The 23616-nt window shown below is 45.9% G+C and overlaps 1 protein-coding gene across 6 annotated transcripts in view; it reads left to right on the top strand.

The window, feature by feature from the left end:
- The window catches only part of PATJ (PATJ crumbs cell polarity complex component), a 328942-nt gene that overhangs the window by 76344 nt on the left and 228982 nt on the right, over positions 1-23616 (top strand). For all 6 annotated transcript variants that reach the window (XM_040360804.1, XM_040360805.1, XM_040360807.1 and 3 more), the window contains exon 18: positions 785-931. In XM_040360804.1, the coding sequence (XP_040216738.1) occupies positions 785-931 (147 nt within the window). The remainder of the gene's footprint in view (positions 1-784; positions 932-23616) is intronic.

The following is a 23616-nucleotide window of genomic DNA, read 5'->3' as shown; positions in this document are numbered from 1 at the left end:
CGGATGCCAGCTGTCAGATAAGACTATCGATGACAGCTCTGGTCCGAACATGATCACGGGCAGGCTGAAGGCCTAATTCATTAACATAAACCACCAGCCTGCATATGGCACTGTGCTTCAGTTTAATATTGTTATTGTGGGTTATAATTATAGTATGAAATATAAATATATACAGCATCTCACAAAAGTCAGTACACCCCTCACTTTTTTGTAAATATTTTATTCTATCTTCATGTGACAATGCTGAAGAAATGACACTTTGCTACAATGTTGTGTAGTGAGTGTACAGCTTGTATAACAGTGTAAATTTGCTGTCCCCTCAAAATAACTCAACACACGGCCAATAATGGGGGGGGGGGGGTGAAGGGGTGGGGGGGTCAGCCTGTCAGTGCTCAGACCATACGCCGCATAAAAATTGGTCTGCATGGCTGTCGTTCCAGAAGGAAGCCTCTTCTAAAGATGATGCACAAGAAAGCCTGCAAACAGTTTGCTAAGGACATGGATATCTATCTATCTACCTACCTATCTATCTACCTACCTATCTATCTACCTACCTATCTATCTACCTACCTATCTATCTATCTACCTATCTATCTATCTATCTATTCTATCTATCTATTCTATCTACCCATCTATTCTATCTATCTATCATATATATATTTATTATTTTTTAATTCATATTTATTATTTTTTAATTCATATTTATTATTTAATTCATATTTATTATTATTTTTATTTTTTATTCGTATTATTCGTATTATATTTTTTAATTCATACTTTTTAGGTAAAGTCCGCAGAAGACACCGCTCAGGAACTTGCGCTGAATGATGAAGACGACAATGGAGAGTTGACTTTGTGGTCTCCAGATGTGGATATTGTTGAACTGGAGAAGGACAAAAGAGGGCTCGGGTTCAGTATTCTGGATTATGAGGTATGTTAATCCCCCATCTATTGTGAAGCAGATCTTTCCAGCAAAGAGCACCATTAAAGGGTCGGTCCTTGAAAAACTGATATTTTAGTGTTTGTCATCTTCTAGTCTCTTTCATCCTTTTTAAGACTTTATTGTGAAATCTCTGTTCTAAGTTTCAGGCATATACTTACTAGCTGTGCCCATTATGTGCCCACCATCTGTGCTGGATTTGTATTTTGTATGGTGAAGAGTGTAACAGGGGGAGCTGGGACACACACAATGGTGGGTTGGGAATACCAAAATCTCCCAGGTAGTCAGGAAAAGTGTATATCAGAGAAATCTCGATGGAGTGTCGAAGTCATATAAGAAATCAGGAGTAGACGCAACACGTCAGGCTCCACCTTTAAAGGATAAGTTCACCTTTCGTAACAGGTTGCATCCATATTCAGGGTATAACCTGTTGCGAAAGGTCTGGCCCCAATCCCCTGCTTTGACAACTAGCGGGGAAACTTCTCTTCCTCCCCTCCAACATACTGTCAATTTTTTGGGTTAAATGTGCCTGTGTGGGGCTCCGCCCACCTAGCTGCGTCACTCATAGTGTTCTGTGAATGGAAAACTACAAGTTACCAGCTGTTTGCTTGTAGTTCTCAATGAGTGCTGTTGTAGTTCATTGATTCTTCCTGGCAGTAAGTATTTCCTTGCCCATACGAGGTACAAGGAAGCAGATACACCGACAGGTTTGCAGGAGTCCTGTATGGCATCAGCGATCTGATCGTGGATGCAATGCTTTACACCAGGGATATGCAATTTGCGGACCTCCAGCTGTTGCAAAACTACAAGTCCCATCATGCCTCTGACTCTGGGTGTCATACTTGTGGCTGTCAGAGTCTTGCTATGCCTCATGGGAATTGTAGTTCTGCAACAGCTGGAGGTCCGCTAATTGCATATCCCCGCTTTACAGGCTCCTACAACAAAAAATAATAAATGCAAATTATTTTTTTTATCTGCAAAAAAAATTGCATTTATTTTTGTAAAAAAGATGCGCTTACCCTTTAACTAAAATATCACTTTTCAATGATCTCGCCCTTTAATGTATCCTTTTAAGTTTTTTGCATTTTATATTTTGCAATGGGAATTTGAATAAAGTACTGTATGTGTCCAGACAAAACCTTTTTTTCTTAGTTTTGGTATGAAAAGTTAGAACCCCTGTCAGATTTTCACTGCCGTCTGGGACTTTTAAGAGATTTGCCTTCACTTCCTGTCCTCACAACGTACTACCAGACAGGAAATGGTAAGGGGAACAGGAACCTCATTCATTTTTTTTTTTTTTTTTTTGCAGCCCTGATCCTCTTCTTCCTGGTTCCCCCGTCAGCGCTCCTGGCTTCTCCCCCTTAACCAGTGCCCCCAATAGCAAGCCGCTTGCTATGGGGTGGAACTGGTGCGTGTTTGCTCCAGTGTCCCCCCCCCCCCCCCAATGCGTCCATAAGACACATAGTCGTGGCTGACACTGCTCTCTACTCATTGACTCACTGGCTGTGATTGACAGCAGCGGGAGCCAATGGCTTCTGCTGCAGTCTCAATCAATGAGGAGAGAGCGAGCCCGAAACAGCTGAGGTTCCTGTGCACATCGCTAAATCATAATGGGGCTCAGGTGAGAATTAGGGGGGCTGTGGGGGGAGCTGCAACACGGTAGAAGACTTTAAAGAGGAAGTAAAGCCCCATGCGTACAGTAGTTTGTACCTATAGGTCGGCCTATAATAAGGCTTGCCTGACATTGCATCGCTGGAGGGTTTTGTTTTCTGGTAAGTTTCACATAATGTGCGAATATGCGATGCATACTAGCACATTATTCCTTTACCCTGCAGGTCCAGAAAAAAAAGCAACCAGCGGTTTACAACCACTTTTAAAGATTTTTGTTTTTTTGTCTGTGTCCCTTGCAGATTTTTTTTCTTGTTTCCTCTCTGGTAAAACCTTTATAACTGAGACAGGGAGTGAGGGGGGAAATATATCCAATGGGGTTTTTATATAGCCATAAAAAAACTGAACAAGGGTAATCCTTCCCCACTCTACTCAAAACTAAAAATGAAATGGATTTGTCTTGACATACCTTTTTTTTTTTTTTTTTTTTTTTTTTTTTTTTTTAAGTGAATATGTTAATTGATCTTTATAGAATGTCTGATGCTGTTGGGTTTCCTTTCTGTGATTGGTGCTTGTATTGGTGGAGGTATACGGGAATGCATGTGTGGAAATTGGGGGATCTTTGGTGTGCAGGAAGAGGGGAGCTGTTCAACGAGTTCCAGTAACAGGTTCACAAACCAGCAAGTAGTAATCCCTAAAAGAAATTCCTCCTAGGAACTCCCATGTGACATCATCCTAAAATTTGTGATTACAGGGTTGTCAAGTACAGTTACCAATTCTACTAAATATTTCTCATCATTTTTGCTGACTCTTTTGTAGACATGTGCAATTCGTTTCACTCTGAATTCGAAAACCGGTTTTAATAAAAAAAAAAAATCCAGATATTCGTAAATTTGTAAATTAGAATATCCGGAAGTTCATAATTCGAAAATATGAAATTTCGGAAACATGAAATTTCTTTAAAAGAGAAATATGGCCCGGATTCACAAAGTAATTATGCACTGTCGTATTTATGCGCCGGACTCTGAAACCAAGATACGCCTGAAAATAGGCTTCATCCGACCGACGGAACTTTCCTACGCCGGCGTAGAGTGGGCGCATATTTACGCTGGACGTATTTGGCGCACCCGTTGATTTTCTATTCACATATGCAAATGAGGGAGATACGCCGATTCACAAACGTCCGTCCGACCTAGTGCGCGTAAAGTCCTACGTCCGGCGTAAAGTTATGCCCCATAAAGCAGGTGTAAGTCAGCAGCATCCATGCAAATGGCTGCACCAGGGAACACAGCCGTCGTATTTTACGTCGTTTACGTAGTACGTGAATAGGGCTGGGCGTAGGTTTACGTTCACGTCGTAGGCAGTGATCCGCCATATCTTGGGGAGTAGTTCCGACGTGATTCTGAGCATGCGCACTGGGATACGTCCACGGGACGGCGCATGCGCCATTCGTTTTAAGTACTTGTATGGCACTCGGCCCATCATTTGCATGGGGTCACGCCTCATTAGCATGGCTCACGCCCACTTCCACTTACGACGGCTTACGCCGAGGGAACCCAGCGCAGTTTGGGAGGCAAGTGCTTCGTGAATTCAGTGCCTGCCTTTCTGCACTACGTCGGCGTAGCGTATATTAGATACGCTACGCCGGCATAAATATGCGCCAATGTATGTGAATCCGGGCCTATGTTTTTTTTTTTTTTTGCTAATCATACTTACCTCAGTGGATGCAGCATCAGACCGATGTTGTATCTGTCCCCCCGATGTCTCTGCACTGAGAACCGAGCCACCGAACATCGCCGATGGCTCAGTTCTCACTCCTCCCAGAGTGGAGCTGTCGGTCAGCATCGCTTCTGCTCTACTTCTCAGCGCTCATTGGAGCGCTGAGCCGTGGAAGGGCAGGGAGCTGCTGTCTCAGGTCAGGGTTTGTTGAAAAGCCTATGGTGATGTGCCCCTGGAGTGGCAGTCCAGGGGTGCCATAATTGCACTAGTGTTTTTACCGGCACTTTAGCCTTGGTCACGTCACCATACCACCTTTTTTTACACCTGCCTCTAGGGCCGGGCCTTATTAGAATTTTTGATTCCTGGCCGGAGGGCTGGCCATCATATTCACTTTTTCATTCTCCCCCACTTTCTTTAATTTACCCCCGTGTTTGTCACTTTATGTCTTTTTTTGTTTGGTGCACGTTATTTGTCACTGTGTGTGATTAGTAGAGTGCCGGTCCTCGGGGCAGCCCTGAACGTCTTGGGAGTGGGTGGACATGGCCTTCTTGCTTAGTTCGCCTGCTCTCATGGGGTCTCCCTTTGGGGGAGCCCCATCTAGTACTGGGAGGGTTCTGTTTCGGCAGACCCTCCAAGGAATGGGGTCCGTGTCGGCTTCGGCTGCTCGGACCACTTGAGTACCTCAGTCCCCGCCTGGAGCCTAACGCCCCAGGGGATCAGGGTCAGGTCCTTCTTGTGGAGGACCGATTGACGCAGCACCCATTGCACTTTTTTTGTGTTTTACTCCTTATGTGTGTGCACATTTTTTCTGCACCAGGTGGAGTTTTTTGGGTGTGTTTTGCACGCCATAGGCTTTTCAATAGAAAAAGTGGCTTGCCAAGACTGCCATCAATCAAGGCAGCCGACGGATCCAGGCTTGGTAGTCGGGATGACGCGCTGCCCCGACTGATGGCGGTGACGTCAGCGGAGAGCGGACTTCAGACTGCTCTCCGCTGAAAACGGGTCACAGGAGTGCAAAACAAATTGCCCTCCTGTGACCCAAAGGTGAAGCCCAGCCCAAAAAGCTCAGGCTGGACTTCTCCTTTTTAACTATTAACCTCTATTAAATTATAGGTATTGGAATTTATTTTCCTTTCCTTTGGCTGTTGGTGAAGGTAACAAATACGAATTTATCTGAATTATCCGAAATCACAAGTGCCGCATCTAAACAAATAGAACGTAAAGCATTAATAATAATAATACCTTGGTCACGTCACCATAGCACTTTTTTTTTTTTCACCTGCCTCTAGAGCCAGGCCTTTTGGCTGGGACCAGAGGAATTTTTGATTCCTGGCCGGAGGGCCGGCCATCATATTCACTTTTTCATTCTCCCCCACTTTCTTTAATTTACCTCCGTGTTTGTCACTTTATGTCTTTTTTTGTTTGGTGCACGTTATTTGTCACTGTGTGTGATTAGTAGGGTGCCGGTCCTCGGGCCAGCCCTGAACGTCTTGGGACTGGGTGGACATGGCCTTCTGGCTTAGTTCACCTGCTCTCATGGGGTCTCCCTTCAGGGGAGCCCCACCTAGTACTGGGTGGGTTCTGTTTCCAAGGAATGGGGTCCGTGTCGGCTTTGGCTGCTCGGAATTGGAATTTATTTTCCTTTCCTTTTGGCTGTTGGTGAACGTAACGAATACGAATTTATCTGAATTATCCGAAATCACAAGTGCCGCATCTAAACAAATAGAACTTAAAGCATTAATAATAATAAAACCTTTTTATTATTAATTCATTCTGTTCCATTTGCTTAGATGCCGCATTCGTGATTTTGGATAATTTGTAACTTCGGATAAATTCGTATTCGTTGCGTTCACAGCCAAGTTTGAAAGGAAATTCCAATACCAATAATTTAATAGTTATTCCGAAGTTTCAAATTTAAAAATTTCTGAATTTTCGGATTTCTGAATTTTTGATTTCCGAATTTCGATCGAACGAATAACCCGAAAAACGTAAAAAAAAATTCAATTTCGTTTACTCTTGTCTACTCTTTTGTACAATGTTTTAGTTAGTAGTTTAGTCATTTAGATTTGCTGTTTTTCCATATTTTTATTTTTTGTGTGTGGTTTGTTTGTTTATAGTGTTCAGGCAGTTGCTACAAAAAAAAAAAAACATAAAATCTCTTGCGCTTTTTATTTTTTTTTAGTAAATTGATCGCATTTACAGTAAGATTTTCCCATTTAACAGTTTATATAGAAATTGTTGCGTTTCCAATATGAGTCATGTATTGCGATGGCCATACATGTGTATTTAATCACATTTATTGCTGCATTTGGTGATGGCTGATAACCCGAGGTGAACAGAGACTTTTTTCCTATGGATTGTGTACAATAAAAAATTGGAATTGGATATAACTGGCTCCAAGCTGACTGAGCGTTGGGGTCATTAAAGCCGGTCTTCTTGCCTGTGTAGCTCCATTATCTACCTGTATGAGATGTATTAAAAGGTAAATGTCATACTTTCCTCCTCCTGTGCAGTTGGTTTTGCACAGTGGCCCCTGATCCTCCTCCTCTTCTGGGGTTCCTCAGCGGCGCTAATGGCTCCTCCTCTTCTCAAGTGCCCCCACAGAGAGCCGCTTTTCCTCGGGGCGCTCGTGCGGCCACGCTCCCGTGCCCTGCTGCTGTAATTCCTAAATGCATTGAGTTGCTGCCATGTGATTGGCTGATTATCAACTGTGTTACCAAGTAATTGAACAGTTGTACCTAATAAAGTGGCCGGTGATTGTATATCAAATGTACATTTCTGGAAGTGTGTACAGGCGGAGCTGGACACTCATTAGTTATACGGCTTTATAGGAAATAATGAAAGGAGTGCTGGAGCGTCCACCTGATGGTTCTATGTCACTTCCTGACAGAGAGATTCCTTGATGGAGGGAAAAGGAAATTGAGAAGGAGCTGAATGAATACATTTAATTGGCAGGATACACGCATTCCCTTTTTTAAAAACCTATTTTATGATCAGACAATAGACCATAAAAACTTTCCATCCAATTATCTTTCCTCTGACCAGGATTCTGTACTAGATATTGGCAGAGACTGAAACGCACAAGTACCCCAACTCCGTAATTCCAGATCACTGACTGCAAAAATCCTCTTCTAAAGTTACATCTGTGTCTTTGGGGCTTTAAAGGATAACTCCACTTCCATTGGGGAGAACATTGGGAAATAGGCTATATATGTGTGTGAATATCTCTCTCAGGGGGTCCGGCATGTGCCCCCTCTGGTGCGCCCTCCACTGCCCCCATGGGACCTGAATTTGGTCCTCTCGGTGCTTCAACAAGCTCCCTTTGAGGACATTCGGAAGATCCCCTTGTTGACTCTGGTAGCGATTTACCTCGATCAGACGTGTATCTGAACTGGCGGCCTTGTCCTGCAAGGCCCCCTTACTTGGTCATCCATAAGGATAAGGCTGTGCTGTGTCCGCAGCCTTCTTTTCTCCCGAAGGTTGTTTCGGCTTTTCACATTAATGAGGCCATTGTTCTTTCTATCCTTATGTCCTCAGCCAAAAAAACAGAAGGAGGCCACTTTACATTCCCTGGATGTGGTTCGGGATGTGGTTCGTGTACTTATCGGCGACGGCTCCGTTCCGGAAGTCGGACTCACTGTTCGTGTTGGTCACTGGTCCTAGAAAAGGCCTGGCAGTCTCGTCGGCCACCATTTCTAGGTGGATCCGACAGATTGTGCTTCAGGCCTATGCCCTGAAGGGGCGGGCGCCTCCTTTTCGGGTCACGGCGCATTCGACCAGGGCGATCGGTGCCTCTGGGCTTTCCGACATCAAGCCTCTGTGTTGCAGGTGTGTAAGGCAGCGACCTGGTCGTCGGTCCACACTTTTTCAACGTTTTACAAGGTGGATGTGAGTGCATATTCTGATGCCTCCTTCGGCCGCAGGGTGCTCCGTTGACTAACTCCGGTTTTGTTTGGGGTGAAGCTTGGTTTGCTGTGTTGTTTTTCCCACCCCTCAAATTTTTTGACGCTGCTTGGGGGCGTCCCTACTGTCAAAGGCTGCTGTGTCCGTCCATGAACGGAAGAACGTAAAATCCATTTCTCTAAGTTCATGGACGGACACAGTACCCACCCCTCCTTTGTTTGTACTGCTTGTTAAGAGGCTGCCCTGGGAGGAGCTGCACTGAAGAAAAGTTGTTAACACTTTAAGTGCTGTATTTCTGCCTAACGCTCCTGGAAGGAAGCGGATATAACCCTACAGTCAAAGGCTGCTGTGTCCGTCCATGAACTTAGAGAAATGGATTTTACGGTGAGTACAAAAATCCTATTTTTTTTTTTTAAATTGTCGCTCTATTTTTGTTTATAGCGTAAAAAATAAAAACTGGTGATCAAATACCACTAAAAGAAAGTTCTATTTGTGGGGAAAAAAATACAAATTTTATTAGTGTACAACGTTGCATGGCTGTGATAATGCCGTATCGCAAAACATGGCCTGTAAAGTGGTTGATGCATTAAGATAAAAAACCTTGTGTGTTATCAGCAGCCCCACTCAGCCCCCCTCCTAATACTTACCTGAGCCCCATCTCGATCCACCGATGTTGCAGGAGTGTCTTGGCTGCCCGGGACTCTCCCATTGGCTCTTGCTATGGTCAAAGTCAGTGAGCCAATGAGGGGAGAGGGGGCAGGGCGGAGCTGAACCGTGACTCCATGTCTGAATAGACACACAGAGCTGCAGCTCGACTCAGGTGCCCTATTGCAAGCTGCTTACTGTGGGGGCAGGGACCAGGAGCACTTAAGAGGGACCCGAGAAGAGGAGGATCCGGGCTGCTCTGTGTAAAACCTTCTGCACAGAGAAGGGAAGTATAACATGTTTTTTTTTTTTTTTTTTTTTTTTTAATAACAGAGACTTTAGTTTCACTTTAAGCTTTAGGTTACTTTTTTTGCGTTGCTTCGTTTTGTAGCTCTCAGCCTTGCAGCGCCGTTTAGCTATACGTTTATTCGTATAGTTCACAAACAAATTTGTATTCGATCACCAGATCAGACAATCCTGCGAGATAAATGGTTTTTACGCCGGGTCCATTTGTCGCCGGAGGCTCTGCTGCCTGCGAGAACGGCAATCATCTTTATAGCCAATAACTCTGAAATGTAATGTCATGCTTTAGAAAAACCACCGGCAGCAGATAGATCACATTTATTATAACGTCGGGGGCGGAGGGGGGAAATAAATAAATTAAACAGTTGGGAAAAAGAGGAGAAAGCGAGGAGAGGGATTGTATATGACACTTCACTTCGTGTGCGCCCCCAGATTTCTCCACCTTCAACGGCAGTAGTAATAAACACGTTATTGGCAGAATAAATTCCAGGCATGGAAACATTTTGGGAGACTCTACAAATGATAGTTGGGACAGCAGTATAATGGGGGCGCCGTGACGTGGTGTCAGGGAATTCCTAGAAGATGTTTTGCTATCGGATGAGACATCGGCTTATGCAGCTCCTACTCCCCCCTACACCTCCAACTTTACACGTAGTCCCTCTGCGTTGCTCTGTGTTTGATGCTCTGGAATGGCGGGTCAGCAAGCCCAGACCGTGATCTACCAGTCATCTTTCCAGGATCTACAGGTAGATCGCAATCTACAGGTTGCTGACCCCCGGGCTAGATGAAGCTGGACATCGTAAGAAGCTGACAGTGTGCAGTGAATTCAGAGGAAGTGGTTCAAAGGGTCACTAAAGGAAAAACATTTTTTGCCTAAAATTAATGTCTGCAAGGTAGACAGACAGAATAGTGTAATGATTCTGTTAAAAAAACGAGTAAATACCTATTAAATTCCTTCATCTATATCACCTCCGGCGTTCTAGTTTCTGTTCTCTCATTCACTTCCTGGTTTGCATCGCTCGTTCGTGTAAGAACTACATTTCCCAGTATGCATTGCGGCACGCCCAGTAATTCACACCTCCTTGAGGTCTCTAACATGTAGAGAGCGTCCTGCCACACAGATGTAGTTCCCAGGAGGGGGTGAGCACGTTACTCACCACCGCAGTAAAGCCTCCCTTTACGGTGGTCAGTAAAATCAGACAAGCAGGAAGTGAAGTGAACAGAGAAGAAATAGAGCAACTTCTGAGCAAAAACGAACAATGAGGAAGTGAAAAGAGGAATGTCTGCAGGTAAAGGATGCTTATTATGAAAAAAATATGTTTTCCTTTACAACCCCTTTAAGTACATGAAAGGAACCTGTACTACTGAGCAGGAGGGAAGGCCGGGGGTTAGATTTAAAGTGCACCTCTGCTATTTGATCTAGGTGCGTGCCACTGGTGCCAGTATATATACGTGATTCTACATTTCCGGGTTTTGGGCACGAGCACGCGCTGCCAGCGCCTTTTTCCCACTGTGATTGTTCGGTACTCTGACAAAATGATAGTCTACTTATGTAAACAAGGCAGACTGTCATTCTGTGAGTACAGAAGACGTGGATCCTGTGTTCATGTAAAGCAGGAACACCCTCTCCATGTCTTCAAGTAGTTAAAGCACCCCCCCCAACCCCCAGTTGGTAAGCACTCCGTAGGTGCACATTTAACCCTTTGATCACCCCTGAGGTTAACCCCTTCCCAGCCAGTGTCATTAGTACAGTGACCATGCATATTTTTTAGCACTGATCAATGTAATCACGGTTTCCCAAAAAGTGTCAGGTGCACGATTTGTCTGCTGCAATATCGCATTCCCTCTATAAGTCACTGATCGCCGCCATTACTAGTAAAAAAAAATATATATAATAAAATTATGCCATAGTTTGTAGATATCCTTTTGCGCAAACCAATCAATATTCTTTTATTGGGATGATTTTTTTTTCTTACCAAAAACATGTAGCAGAATACATATTGGCCGAAATTGATAAAGAAATTTGATTAAAATTATATATAGATAGAGGATCGATCGATTGATTTCTTTTGTTAGTTCGTTCGTTGGTTCTTTCTTTTTCTCTCTCTTTTTCTCTCCTTTTTTCTTTCTTTCTCTCTCTTCTCTCTTCTCTCTTCTCTCTTCTCTCTTCTCTCTTTTTCTCTTTCTCTTTCTCTTTCTCTTTCTCTTTCTCTCCCCCTCTTTTTCCTCTCTCCCTCTTCCTCTCTCCCTCTTTTTTTCCTCTCTCCCTCTTTTTTTCCTCTCTCCCTCTTTTTTTCCTCTCTCCCTCTTTTTTTCCTCTCTCCCTCTTTTTTTCCTCTCTCCCTCTTTTTTTCCTCTCTCCCTCTTTTTTTCCTCTCGCTCTCGCTCTCGCTCTTTCGCGCTCGCTCTCGCTCTTTCGCGCTCGCTCTCGCTCTTTCGCGCTCGCTCTCGCTCTTTCGCGCTCGCTCTCGCTCTTTCGCGCTCTCTCTCGCTCTTTTCCTTTCGCTTGCTCTTTTCCTTTCGCGCCCTCTCTCTTTCGCTCGCCCTCTCTCTTTCTTAAAGAATGGCCTGGTCATGAAGGGGGGTAAATCTTCTGGAGCTGAAGTGGTTAAATGCTTTCAAAAAGGTTTTAAAATAAGATGAATTTTTAGAACAGACTGTTCCTTCATACACATTCAAGAAGCATAACATTTCTGATTCCCCAGTCGCTTGTGTACAATGATCACTAGAACAAAACAAAGCGGGTGAATCTGCCCAGCGGGAACGTACACAATGATGTAAAACCTGACAGAGGTTCTAACCTTTCCTCAATCTACCAGTAAAAAGAGATTTGGCTGGGTTCACCATTATTAGTAATTTATAGCTCTCACAATGGGACTTTCTATCTCTAGCAGCTCGTCGGTTTCAGCGCCGTTCTCCGGCTTTCATAGCGTTCCGTAGGGGCCGGAGTGGAATTTTGGCTGCAGGTGATGCGGCGATAGAAGTTGGCTGGTCCTGTGTGTTTCCTGAACGTCCCTCCAAAACATACTCTGTTATTAGTCAGCCAATGGCTTTTTTTTTTTTTTTTTTTTTGATAAATAATATACATTTTCAAAAAATCCTGTCGTGACAACACGATCGCCTGAATTTATAGTCCGTGTCTCTGCCAGACTGACAGTTTTATTAAAAACAAAAACAATAAAAATCCTCCCTTACTCTCACTTCATTCCTGGCTTCATTGGTTAGCGTTTTCCTACAAAAGTAAATCTCCAACTAGTCCGATCTTATATGAACCCGATTTCCAACAGGTGTGAAATCTCACGGAAAGTGATTTTAAAGTGATACTAAACACACAGGGCCAGATCCACGCACCTCGGCGTAAATATAAGCGGGCGTAGCGTATCTCAGATACACTACGCCGCCCTAACTTAGTGCGGAGGTTCCTTATCCACAAAGAATTTGCGCCGTAAGTTACGGCGGCGTAGTTAAAAATGTGTCGGCGTAAGGGTGTGGAATTCAAATGACAAATATGTGGGCGTGTTTTATGATAATTCAACTTGACCCCACGTAAATGACGTTTACGTGGGGTCATCCCAGTGCGCATGCTCGAAATCACGTCGCAAATAGTCAATGCTTTCGACGTGAACGTAATTTACGCAAAGCGAACGTTTTAAGTAAACGACGGAAAATTCGACGCTGGCCCGACATGCATACTTAACATTGCGTACGCCTCATAGACCCAGGGGTAACGTTGCGCCGAAAAAAGCCTTGCGTAAACGACGTAAAAAAATACGCCGGCCGTACGTTCTGAGAATCGGTGTATCTAGCTAATTTGCATACTCTTCGCGGAAATCAACGGAAGTGCCACCTAGCGGCCAGCGTAAATATGCATCGAAGATCCGACGGCGTACTAAGACGTACGTCAGTCGGATCTAGCCCCCATTCAGGCGTATCTTGTTTTGTGGATACACAACAAAGATATGCCGGAGCATCCTAGAAGTTACGCGGCGTATCAATAGATACGCCGACGTAACTTCTTTGTGGATCTGGCCCACACTGTTAAACCAGATGTACTGCAGGGCGGCGGCTCCTCTGGGCAGAATCTGTACATCACTCTGCTCTTCCGGGTCTGCAGTGCGTGCGCACGCATGCCGCCGGCGACCCTCTCCTACTGTGATTGGACACCAGGAGCCAATCGGCGGGTCCAGTGGACCCGATGTCCGCCGGGACCCTCAGATCATTTCGGACAGAGGCAGAATGTAAGCAAGGCCGATCACCGTTCTATGACAAGGGAAGATGGAGATCCTGTGTTTCTGCGAAGCAGAAACACGGATCGCTGTCTTCCCACAATTAAAGCCCCTCCCCCCACAGTTAAAAAGCACCCCCTGGGGACAAATTTTACCCTTTTGATCACCCCTGATATTAACCCCTTCCCAGAAAGTGTCATTATTACAGTGACAGTGCATGGTTTTTAGCACTGATCACTGTATTATTGGTGTCACTAGTCCCCAAAAAGTATCAAAAGTGTCACTTGGTGTCCGATGTGCCTGCCACAGTCTTGCTATAAGTCGCTGATCGCCCCTATTGCTAGTAGAAAAAAAAATAGAAATTCTCAAAATATATCCCATACTTTGTAGGCGCTAAAACTTTGTGCAAACCAATCAATAGACGCTTATTGGGAATTTATTTTTTACCAAAAATATGTAGCAGAATACATATTGGCCTAACTTGATGGAGAAATTAGATTTTATTTTTTTATTTTTGTTTACTTTTTTATATTGGATATGTTTTATAGCAGAAAGTATTTTTTTTCGGTCTTTTTGTTTATAGTGCAAAAAATAGAAAACGCAGAGGTGATCAAATGCCACCAAAAATCTCTATTTTTTTTATTTGGGCACAGCGTAGCACGATGCGTAATTGTCAGTTAAAGTAACGCAGTGCCGTAGCGCAAAAAAATGGCCTGGCCATAAAGGGAGATAAACCTTCCGGAGCTGGTTAATTTTACATTGTCTCTTCTATTTCTGTATATGGATGATGACGCTTTCATTTTCCTAGGCAATATTCGGCTACAACATGACCCAGCTCTTTTCCAGCCTGTCTGCAGGGAAACCTAAGCAGGAGGAGCTTCTAGCTGGTCATATGTTAAAAAATAAATAAAAATAACGGTGACCCTGGTATAATTCAAAGTACAGTAAAACCTTGGTTTGAGAGCTTTTTGCAAGACAATCAGCATTTTTTTTAATACATTTTGACTTGATATACAAGCGATGTCTTGAGAGATAGAGATCTCTCTCTCTCTCTCCCCCCCCCCCCTAACTCTATCTCACGTGTGTCTCTCTCTCTCTCTCTCTCTCTCTCTCTCTCTCTCTCTCTCTCTCCCCCCCTAACTCTATCTCACGTGTCTCTCTCTCTCTCCCCCCCAACTCTATCTCACGTGTCTCACGTCTCTGTCTCACGTCTCTGTCTCTGTCTCACGTCTCTGTCTCTTTCGCTATCTCCTATATCACGGCTCCGTCTCCTGTCTCTCCGTCTCCTGTCTCTCCGTCTCCTGTCTCTCCGTCTCCTGTCTCTCCGTCTCCTGTCTCTCCGTCTCCTGTCTCTCCGTCTCCTGTCTCTCCGTCTCCTGTCTCTCCGTCTCCTGTCTCTCCGTGTAGCAATATGGTTACATTAAATGAAGGTACAACATTTAGCAACTCACATGGTTGATGAGTAAAACAGACACATCTAAGTATCTATGTATGCAGGCATTCGGGGTAAAGCTGTCCACCTAGACCATTCTCCTCACCACCATTGATGTCGTCCCTTCCACAATCGTTTCAAGCCTCGCTTTCAGATCGCTCTACTGCAGGGTAGTCTTCCCGGTCACGATTGCAGACTGACATCGGTGAGAGCCGGTGGTGCGGCGGATGGTCTATGTGGATCGCTTGACCCCGGATGCCTGTATACTTGGATGCATGCAAGACTCTTTTAATCACCAACCATGTGAGTTGCTAAATGTTGTACCTTCATTAAATGTAACCATATTGCTACACTTAGAGGCGCCTCTCTTCTCTTTTATACTCTGGAGCTCCTCCTGGATTTTGCTTCTAATCCCCTTGTGGAGGCTTCCATTTGTGGATGGACATTTTATGGTTGCACAACCAATCACATTGCTATAATCTTTTTATATGGACTATAAACTGAAGGATTTTTGAATAACTGGTTGTGGAACGAATCATTTGAGTTTACATTATTTCTTATGGGAAAATTCGCTTTGATATACAAGTGCTTTGGATTACAAGCATGTTTCTGGAACGAATTCTGCTCGCAATCCAAGGTTTTACTGTACCTATCTATACCCCCGTGCATGGGTGTAACGGTCAACACCGTTTACGACCTTCCATCAACACAAAACAGTATTTAGCATGCATAATGAGAGATCCTGAACCAGACTCAATTAGCATGTCAACAGTCTACACAGAGAGATGAGTCATAGAATAAACCAACACTTTGCACTATCTCCTGCAATATGAGCTATCGGTAATGTCCCCTGTGCTGTAATTTAGGATATCATTTCTCAGTCACCCTATGGCCCTATCGGACATAAGGTCACCCTAGACATAAGACTCCTTGGTGACGCCGGTACAGGAGTACCCCTCATCCTTACAAAGTCTATGTTTGTCACGGGTCATTCCGTTACAATGGGTATTTGCCCACACGGGATGCACAGGTGTTCCATGCATCCGCAAGCAAGCAGCCCCATTTGCGTCTGGACATAGCGGCTGCATGGACTCGGCAGACATCTCACGGATGTCAGATTGGAGTCCGCCGCTGCATCTCAATAGACTTGACTTATGGGTAATGTACTAGGAAGAGCAGGGCCCTGATTTTTTACCTGCAAAATCATGTGCATTTATTTATTTAAAAAAAAGGTGAAGTTGGCCTTTAAATCCCGGTGACGGTGAAGCTCTGTCGGTCTCCCATCTGAGTTTTTTTTGTTCTTGTATGAAAAGTGAATCTCTGCGTCTGCCGTCCAAACTAAACTTGATTTCGTTCCCTGTTTAATATAACACACTTTGTAAACATCAACGACCATTACATCACTTGCAAGAGCGCAGGTTTTAGAATGATTTAATGAAGTGCGCTGGCGCTTATCGAAGCCACAGAGAGGTGCTGGCTTACAGCGGGCAGATTATTAATAATAGTTGATATACAAAGACATGTCTCCCCTGTGTCTCATTCTGGCAGCAGGCGACCGCTTGGTTTTTCATATGACTGTTGGATGTACATATCAGCTCAGCTGATCGGAATATTTTCCTCTGGCTTTCATTGCTGTTTCCATACTGTAAATTGTCCCCGCTGTGCCCCCCAAAGAAATACTGTTCACCAGGGATTTTCAATTAGCGGACCTCCAGCTGTTGCAGAACTACAATTCCCATGAGGCATAGCAAGACGACAGCTATAAGCATGACACCCACAGGTAGAGGCATGATGGGACTTGTAGTTTTGCAACAGCTGGAGGTCTGCTAATTGTGTACAGGGCCAACTCCACCCAGGATATTTCAGGTTTTCCTGGCAGCTGCCAAGTTGAGCTGCATGCAGTGCCAGGACAAGGTCACCCAGCGCCCAGGGCAAAGATGCCAAACACGCGCCCACCCCATGATGTGCAAGCTTAGGAGAGCCTACACCCAGAAGTCACTTCAGAATCACGGCCTCTGTCACTCCTTGTAAAAGAGGAAAACCATTGCGCCCAGGGGCACTCACCCCTTGGCCCTGGCTGCTTGCCTCTTATGAGCTTGTGCATGGGGAAAGTTCAGAATCTACATTTCAAATGTGCATGAAAAGAGTAAAGGGTCGCCATGACTGATATTTGATCCAAAGTGAACCTGTGGCCAACCATTTCAATTTGGTTTTAAAGGCTCAAAGTTTTTTATGCCTTCATGCATTCTATTCATGAATGTAAAAAAACCTGTGGGCAGCCGCACCCCCAGCCCCCCTAAAACTTGCCTGAGCCCCATCTCGATCCAGCAATGTGCATGAGAGCCTCGGCTCTCCTGGGTCTCTTCCCCCTCATTGGCTGAGATTGCAGCGTTAGCCTGCCGTCAATCACAGCCAGTGAGCCAATGAGGAGAGAGTGGGCCGAGCCATGCTCCGTGTGTAAATGGACACACAGAGCAGAGGCTCAGGTGCCCCCATTGCAAGCCGTTTGCTTTGGGGGCACTAGGCAGGAGGGAGGGGCCTGGAGTGTCGGCGGGGGACAAGAGAAAAGGAGGATTGGAGCTTTTCTGTGCAAAACCATTACACAGAGCAGGTAAATATAACATGTTTGTTATATAAAAAAACAACCTTTAATGTCACTTTAGGGGCTGGATTCACATAGATCTGCGCATTTTTACGGCGGCGTAACGTATCGTATTTACGCTACGCCGCCTTAAGTCAGAGAGGCAAGTGCTGTATTCACAAAGCACTTGCCTCCTAACTTACGGGGGCGTAGCGTAAATGGGGCCGGCGTAAGCGCGCCTAATTCAAATGAGGATGTGGGGGCGTGTTTTATGTAAATGGGTGGTGACCCGACGTGATTGACGTCCGTGTACATATCCCAGTGTGCATTGCTCCAAAGTACGCCGCAAGGACGTATTGGTTTCGACGTGAACGTAAATTATGTATCTTTATGCCAGCTTACCTCTTACGGAAACGGCGTATCTTTACTGCGACGGGCAAGCATACGTTCGTGAATCGGCGTATCTAGTCATTTACATATTCTACACCGAAATCAACGGAAGCGCCACCTAGCGGCCAGCGGAAAAATTGCACCCTAAGATACGACGGCGCAGGCTTGAGTTTAAGTGTATCTCAGTTTGAGCATACACTTACGACGGGCTTAGATTCCGAGTTACGTCGGCGTATCTACTGATACGCCGGCTAACTCTTTGTGAATCCAGCCCTGGGTATTTACACTACACTGCTAGTTTTCTTTTGTTCAACCCAATGGGCTGAACAAAATAAAATTGACAGACCGCTGTACCAACACAAGCCATGTTGGTGCAGATATCTCCCCCGCTGTGCCTTTTGTATGCCCCCCCCTACCGCCAGAATGCACTGATCAACGCTCGCAGCCAGTGGCTGCAACCACCGATTAGAAGCTGGGTTTTCAGCATGTCCCTTCAACAAAATCCGGTTGGGAGACGGGCTTCTGTCAGACAGACTGACCAAATGTCGGCCAGTTCCTGCTGAAGTGGCTGATTTTTGGGCCTTGTGTTCCCAGGATAAGAAGTGGTAAATGAGTTGTAATACAAGTTCTCAAAATGTTTTTCCTGACGAGATTCCTGGCAAGATTCTCTTGCCGGCCGAGTGTACACACGGGCCATTCAAAAGAACCACTGTGAATAGCACGAACGCGGTGACATCGACTACGACGAGCATGCACTCGTCACATTCGATGCCGCCGAAACCATCTTGCTTCACCCCTACCTATTCCTTGGAAGCTACCGCGCATTCGCGGATTTCCATGGAGAGGTAAATTATACACACGCTCGGGTTTCTCGGCCGAGAATCTCACAACGAGAAAATAAGAGAGCAGGTTCTCGATTATTCTCGTCGAGATTCTGGGCAATTTTCTTGACGAGAAACCTCAAAGCCTTGTACACACGCACCGTTTACTCGGCAAGAAAGCTCTGCCAGCAGTTTTCTTGCCGAGAAAACCGTGCGTGTGTACGAGGCTTTAGTCTCCTTGCGGGTGAAGACTCTTCCATCCAGAGCAAACTGTGTTTTCAGAAGGAGTTGAGAGATTTACAGCTGAGGTCTGGGTGGATAGTGTGTTGGATAAATGACAGGAGACAGCGGTGGACTCATTGTTTGTTTTGGAAATTGATTCACCCCAGTGAAAATCTTCTGGGTGTGCTCTATCATATTCATATATATCCCATTATTATTCTACCCTCATCATATACTATAATCGTGCCCCTGTGTTGTAGTCTGCCTGAATAACTTCCCCCATAACGACTAAACTTTGCCCTGAACTGAAACCTTTGGGCCAGATTCTGAAAGGACTTACGACGGCGCAGCGCCATGTATGCCGTCGTAAGTCCTAATCCGACCCGTCGTATCTATGCGCCTGATTCTTAGAATCAGTTACGCATAGATATCCATTAGATCCGACAGGCATAAGTCTTACGGCGTCGGATCTTAACTGCATTTTTTTTACCGCTAGGTGGCGCTTCCGTCGCATTCCGCGTAGAGTATGCAAATTAGCTAGATACGCAAATTCCCGAACGTACGCGCGGCCGACGCAGTAAAGTTACGACGTTTACGTTGGGCTTTTCCCGGCGTATACTTGCCCCTGCTATATGAGGCATAAGTGTGGCGTAGCAATGTTAAGTATGGCCGTCGTTCCCGCGTCGAAATTTGAAAAAGTTACGTGGTTTGCGTAAGTCGTCCGTGAATGGGGCTGTACGTCACGTTGAAACCAATGACGTCCTTGCGCCGTACTTTGGAGCAATGCACACTGGGAAATTCCACGGACGGCGCATGCGCCGTTGCGCAAAAACGTCAATCACGTCGGGTCACAGTAGTTTAACATAAAACACGCCCCCCTGATCCAAATTTGAATTAGGCGGGCTTACGCCGGCCGATTTACGCTACGCGGCCGCAACTTACGGAGCAAGTGCTTTGAGCATACAGCACTTGCCCGTCTAAGTTGCGGAGGCGTAACGTAAAGCGGATACGTTACGCCCGCACAAAATTACGCCGCTGACTGAGAATCTGGCCCTAAATGTTGTTTCTTATGCCAGATCGGCTTAGATCTGTAAATAAAGCCCAATAGCAAGTTTGTCTGAGGCTATGTTCACATCCGAGCAATGTAGGAATGCATGCAAAATTGCGCATGCCTTTTGCAGGAGAGCGGTGGTGCCGCAGAGAGTGCAAGAAGTTCTGGCAGGATTAACATGGGTGCCATTCAGAGAATGCTTTGCAGCTTCTCAATAACTGCAAAGCATTCTCTGAACGAGGTGGAGAGTGTGACATCACTGCCCCACCTCTCCACCTCGTCCAATCGGAGAACACTTTGCTTTCAGTGAGAGAATGTAAAGTGTTCTCTGAATGGTGCCAGTGTCAAGCGAGCGACCTTGTGTGCTCACAGTGCAGTAGAGCAGCTGCTCGGCACAAGACTCAGGGCCAGATTCAGGTAGGAGATACGATGGCGTATCTCCAGATACGCCGTCGTATCTCTGAGTGTGAGGCGTCGTATCTTCGTACCTGATTCAAAGAATCAGATACGCCAGAATTTGTATAAGATACGACCAGCTAGGGGCGTGTACGCCGATTTCCGCCTAGAATATGTAAATCAGCTAGATACGCCTATTCACGAATGTACGCCCGGCCGTCGCAGTACAGATACGCTGTTTACGTAAGGCTTTTCCCAGCGTAAAGTTATCCCTGCTATATGAGGCGCAGCCAATGTTAAGTATGGACGTCGGGCCAGCGTCGAATTTTCCGTCGATTACGTCGTTTGCGTAAGTCGTTCGCGAATAGGGCTGTGCGTAATTTACGTTCACGTCGAAAGCATTGTCTTTTTGCGGGTTAATTTGGAGCATGCACACTGGGATACTTTCACGGATGGCGCATGCGCGGTTCGTAAAAAGCGTCATTTACGTGGGGTCACAATAAATTAACATAAAACACGCCCACATGTTCCACATTTGAATTAGGCGGGCTTACGCCGGCCTATTTACGCTACGCCGCCGCAACTTTGCTTTGTGAATACTGCACTTGCCTGTCAAAGTTGAGGAGGCGTAGCGTAAATAGGATACGTTACGCCCGCACACAAATACGCGCTCCCTACCTGAATCTACCCCTCAGTTGCTAGTGAAGATCGGTGTAGTAGTGGTGTAGTAGCACTGTCTACTACAATGATTTTCAGCTTCTAGAAGGTATGGTATATGCATGGTACATTGGTCCAGGTACAAATATCTGTACCTGGAATTCTTCTGTAACACTTTTTCTATTCTACAGTGGAACCTTGGTTTACGAGTAACGCTGTTAACGAGCATTTTGAAAGACGAGCAACTTTTTTTTTTTTTTTTTTTATTCTGACTCCGCTTGCGAGTGTTGTCTGGCATAATGAGCAGAATTCAAGCTAATGAGGTGTGCAGTACCGCACTTGGCCAGAGGTGCGGGGGGCGCCAGTGACACTCGGAACGGTTTGGAGCCGTTCATAAATACTCAATCACTTGGAAATATTAAAATACTCCGTTCCCAGGTGTTTCGGAGCCTTTCCAAGGGTTTCTGAGGTCAGCTGAGCTTTCCCTGATCATTTCCAAGGCTCTCCGGCGCCCCCCCCCCCTCCTCTGGCCACATGCGGTATTGCATGCCATTGAAGTCAATGCAGAACAAATTATTTTCGTTTCCATTGACTTCTATGGGGAAACTCGCTTTGATATGCGAGTGCTTTGGATTACGAGCATTGTCCTGGAATGGATTATGTTTGTAGTCCGAGGTTCCACTGTATATTTGACAGACCCAAAGAGAGTGAATGAAAGAAGTACATTCAAAGGCCCAGATCCACGAAGAATTTACGGCGGCGTATCTATTGATACTCCGCGTAAGTTCTACAATGCGCCGGCGTATCTTTGTTTTGTATTCACAAAACAAGATACGCCTAAATGTGGGCTAGATCCGACTGACGTACGTGTTAGTACGCCGTCGGATCATAGGTGCATTTTTACGCTGGCCGCTAGGTGGCGCTTCCGTTGATTTCCGCGTAGAGTAGGCAAATTAGCTAGATATGCCGATCCTCAGAACGTACGTCCGCCCGGCGCATTTTCCCTGTTCGTCTTTCAGGACAGGTACTGTAGAGAGACACAGGCTCCTCCCCTCTTAGGAAACACCGCCTTCCAATTAAGGATTTAAGCCTCATCCTCCCTCAGCTCCTCAGTTTATGGTGTTTCCTCCGGCAGGAGACACCGCTGGGGCCGAGAGCCAGACAGCTGGGGAGGCTGGGGCTATGTTTTCTGAGGAGGGGGGTCCTGGACTCTCTTTTTCTCAGTCCTGCAACTACCTGATTGGGCTAGTGAGCTCTAAAATCGAAGGTACCTGTTGCGCTGCGTGCCTCGGCGTTCTTGGGGAAGTATTTGACCGAGGGGGTCCTTGTCCTTTCGTCCAGGGGGACGCTGCAGGCGGCGTGTCGGCTCCCTGTGTAATCACACAGTTAGGTCAGGAGCTGAGACCGGCCGGATGACGGGTGACGTCAGATCCGGAAGGGGCGGGCACTTCCGCCGGATACGCGTCTTCTAGGCCCAGACGCGGCAGAGGATAAGGACCACACGCCAGGCTGGTGCGGCCTACGCTTTTCAGCCGTGGGGACGGCATTCGGAGCGTGTCCATCGACCACAGCCTAGACCGGAGATGTCGGAAGCAGAGGCTTCACACGCGCCTCCGGAGGACAGCAGCACCAGCCACTCTAAGGTAGGAACCCTGGGGTGGTGTTCCTTTACCTTCTTTTCAGCTTCACTGGTGTATTCTCCTGGTGGTCGGGGGGTGAGGTAGTGTGTCCCTTGGTGATGGTTGGCTAGGGGGAAAAACACTCCTGGTGGTTTGCTGTTTTTAAAAGAAACGCTGATAGCCTCTCATACCTGCTCTTGCTTTTTACTGTGTTTTACAGAAATCCACAGAAAAATCGGGTCATAGCTCCAAGAAGAGGTGTCCTTCCTGTAAAACTTCTTTAGGAGAGACCTGGAACAAAGCACTGTGCAGACGCTGTATTGAGGGGTTAATCAGGGAGAAAGAGGCAGAGCAGGGTTCTGAGCTAGCAACTACAGTGAAAGAGCTTACCAGCACTTTTCAATCTTTTAAGGATCTGTTTGCTGGTTTTCAGTTGCCACAGAGTAGCCCTTCTCCAGTGCAGCAGGTTAATCCACCTGGTCCTGTGGTACTTCCCTCCGTAAGTGGAGAGAACCCAGAGGACTTCAGAGAGGACGCTGAGGAAGAGCGAGATAGTGCCGCTTCTGACTCCCAAGGGGAGTCTGAAGGGGAAGGGAAGGAGGGGGAACCCTCAAGGAATTCCCGATATAAGCTTTCCCTTGAAGAAGTGGATGACCTCTTAGGGGCAATCCACGCTACGTTGGGGATCCCGGAAGAGAAAAAAGCACTATCGCTCCATGACAGAATGTTCATGGGCTTAGGGGAACAAAAGAAAAGAGTTTTCCCGGTCCATGAGGTCTTGGTCCAGACCATCAAAAAAGAGTGGCAGGATCCGGAAAGGAAACCCTTCCTTTCAAATGCATTGAAGCGAAGATTTCCCTTTTCTGAGGAAGAAGCCTTAGTTTGGAACAAAATTCCCAAATTAGATGCGGCATTCTCACAGGTGTCCAGACACACTGACTTGGCGTTTGAAGACATGGGGGTGCTTTCAGACCCCATGGACAGAAGAATGGATTCACTTCTGAAGAAATCGTGGGATTCTTCACAGGGGAATCTCAAGCCTGCCATGGCAGCTACAGTGGTAGCTCGCAACATGGAACATTGGCTCACGCAATTGAAAGCGC

Source organism: Rana temporaria, chromosome 7 (genome assembly GCF_905171775.1).
Source record: "Rana temporaria chromosome 7, aRanTem1.1, whole genome shotgun sequence".
In the NCBI taxonomy this organism is placed as follows: Eukaryota; Metazoa; Chordata; class Amphibia; order Anura; family Ranidae; genus Rana; species Rana temporaria.
Note: the sequence above shows the minus strand (reverse complement) of the source record. Positions and strands in the feature narration are given on the sequence as shown.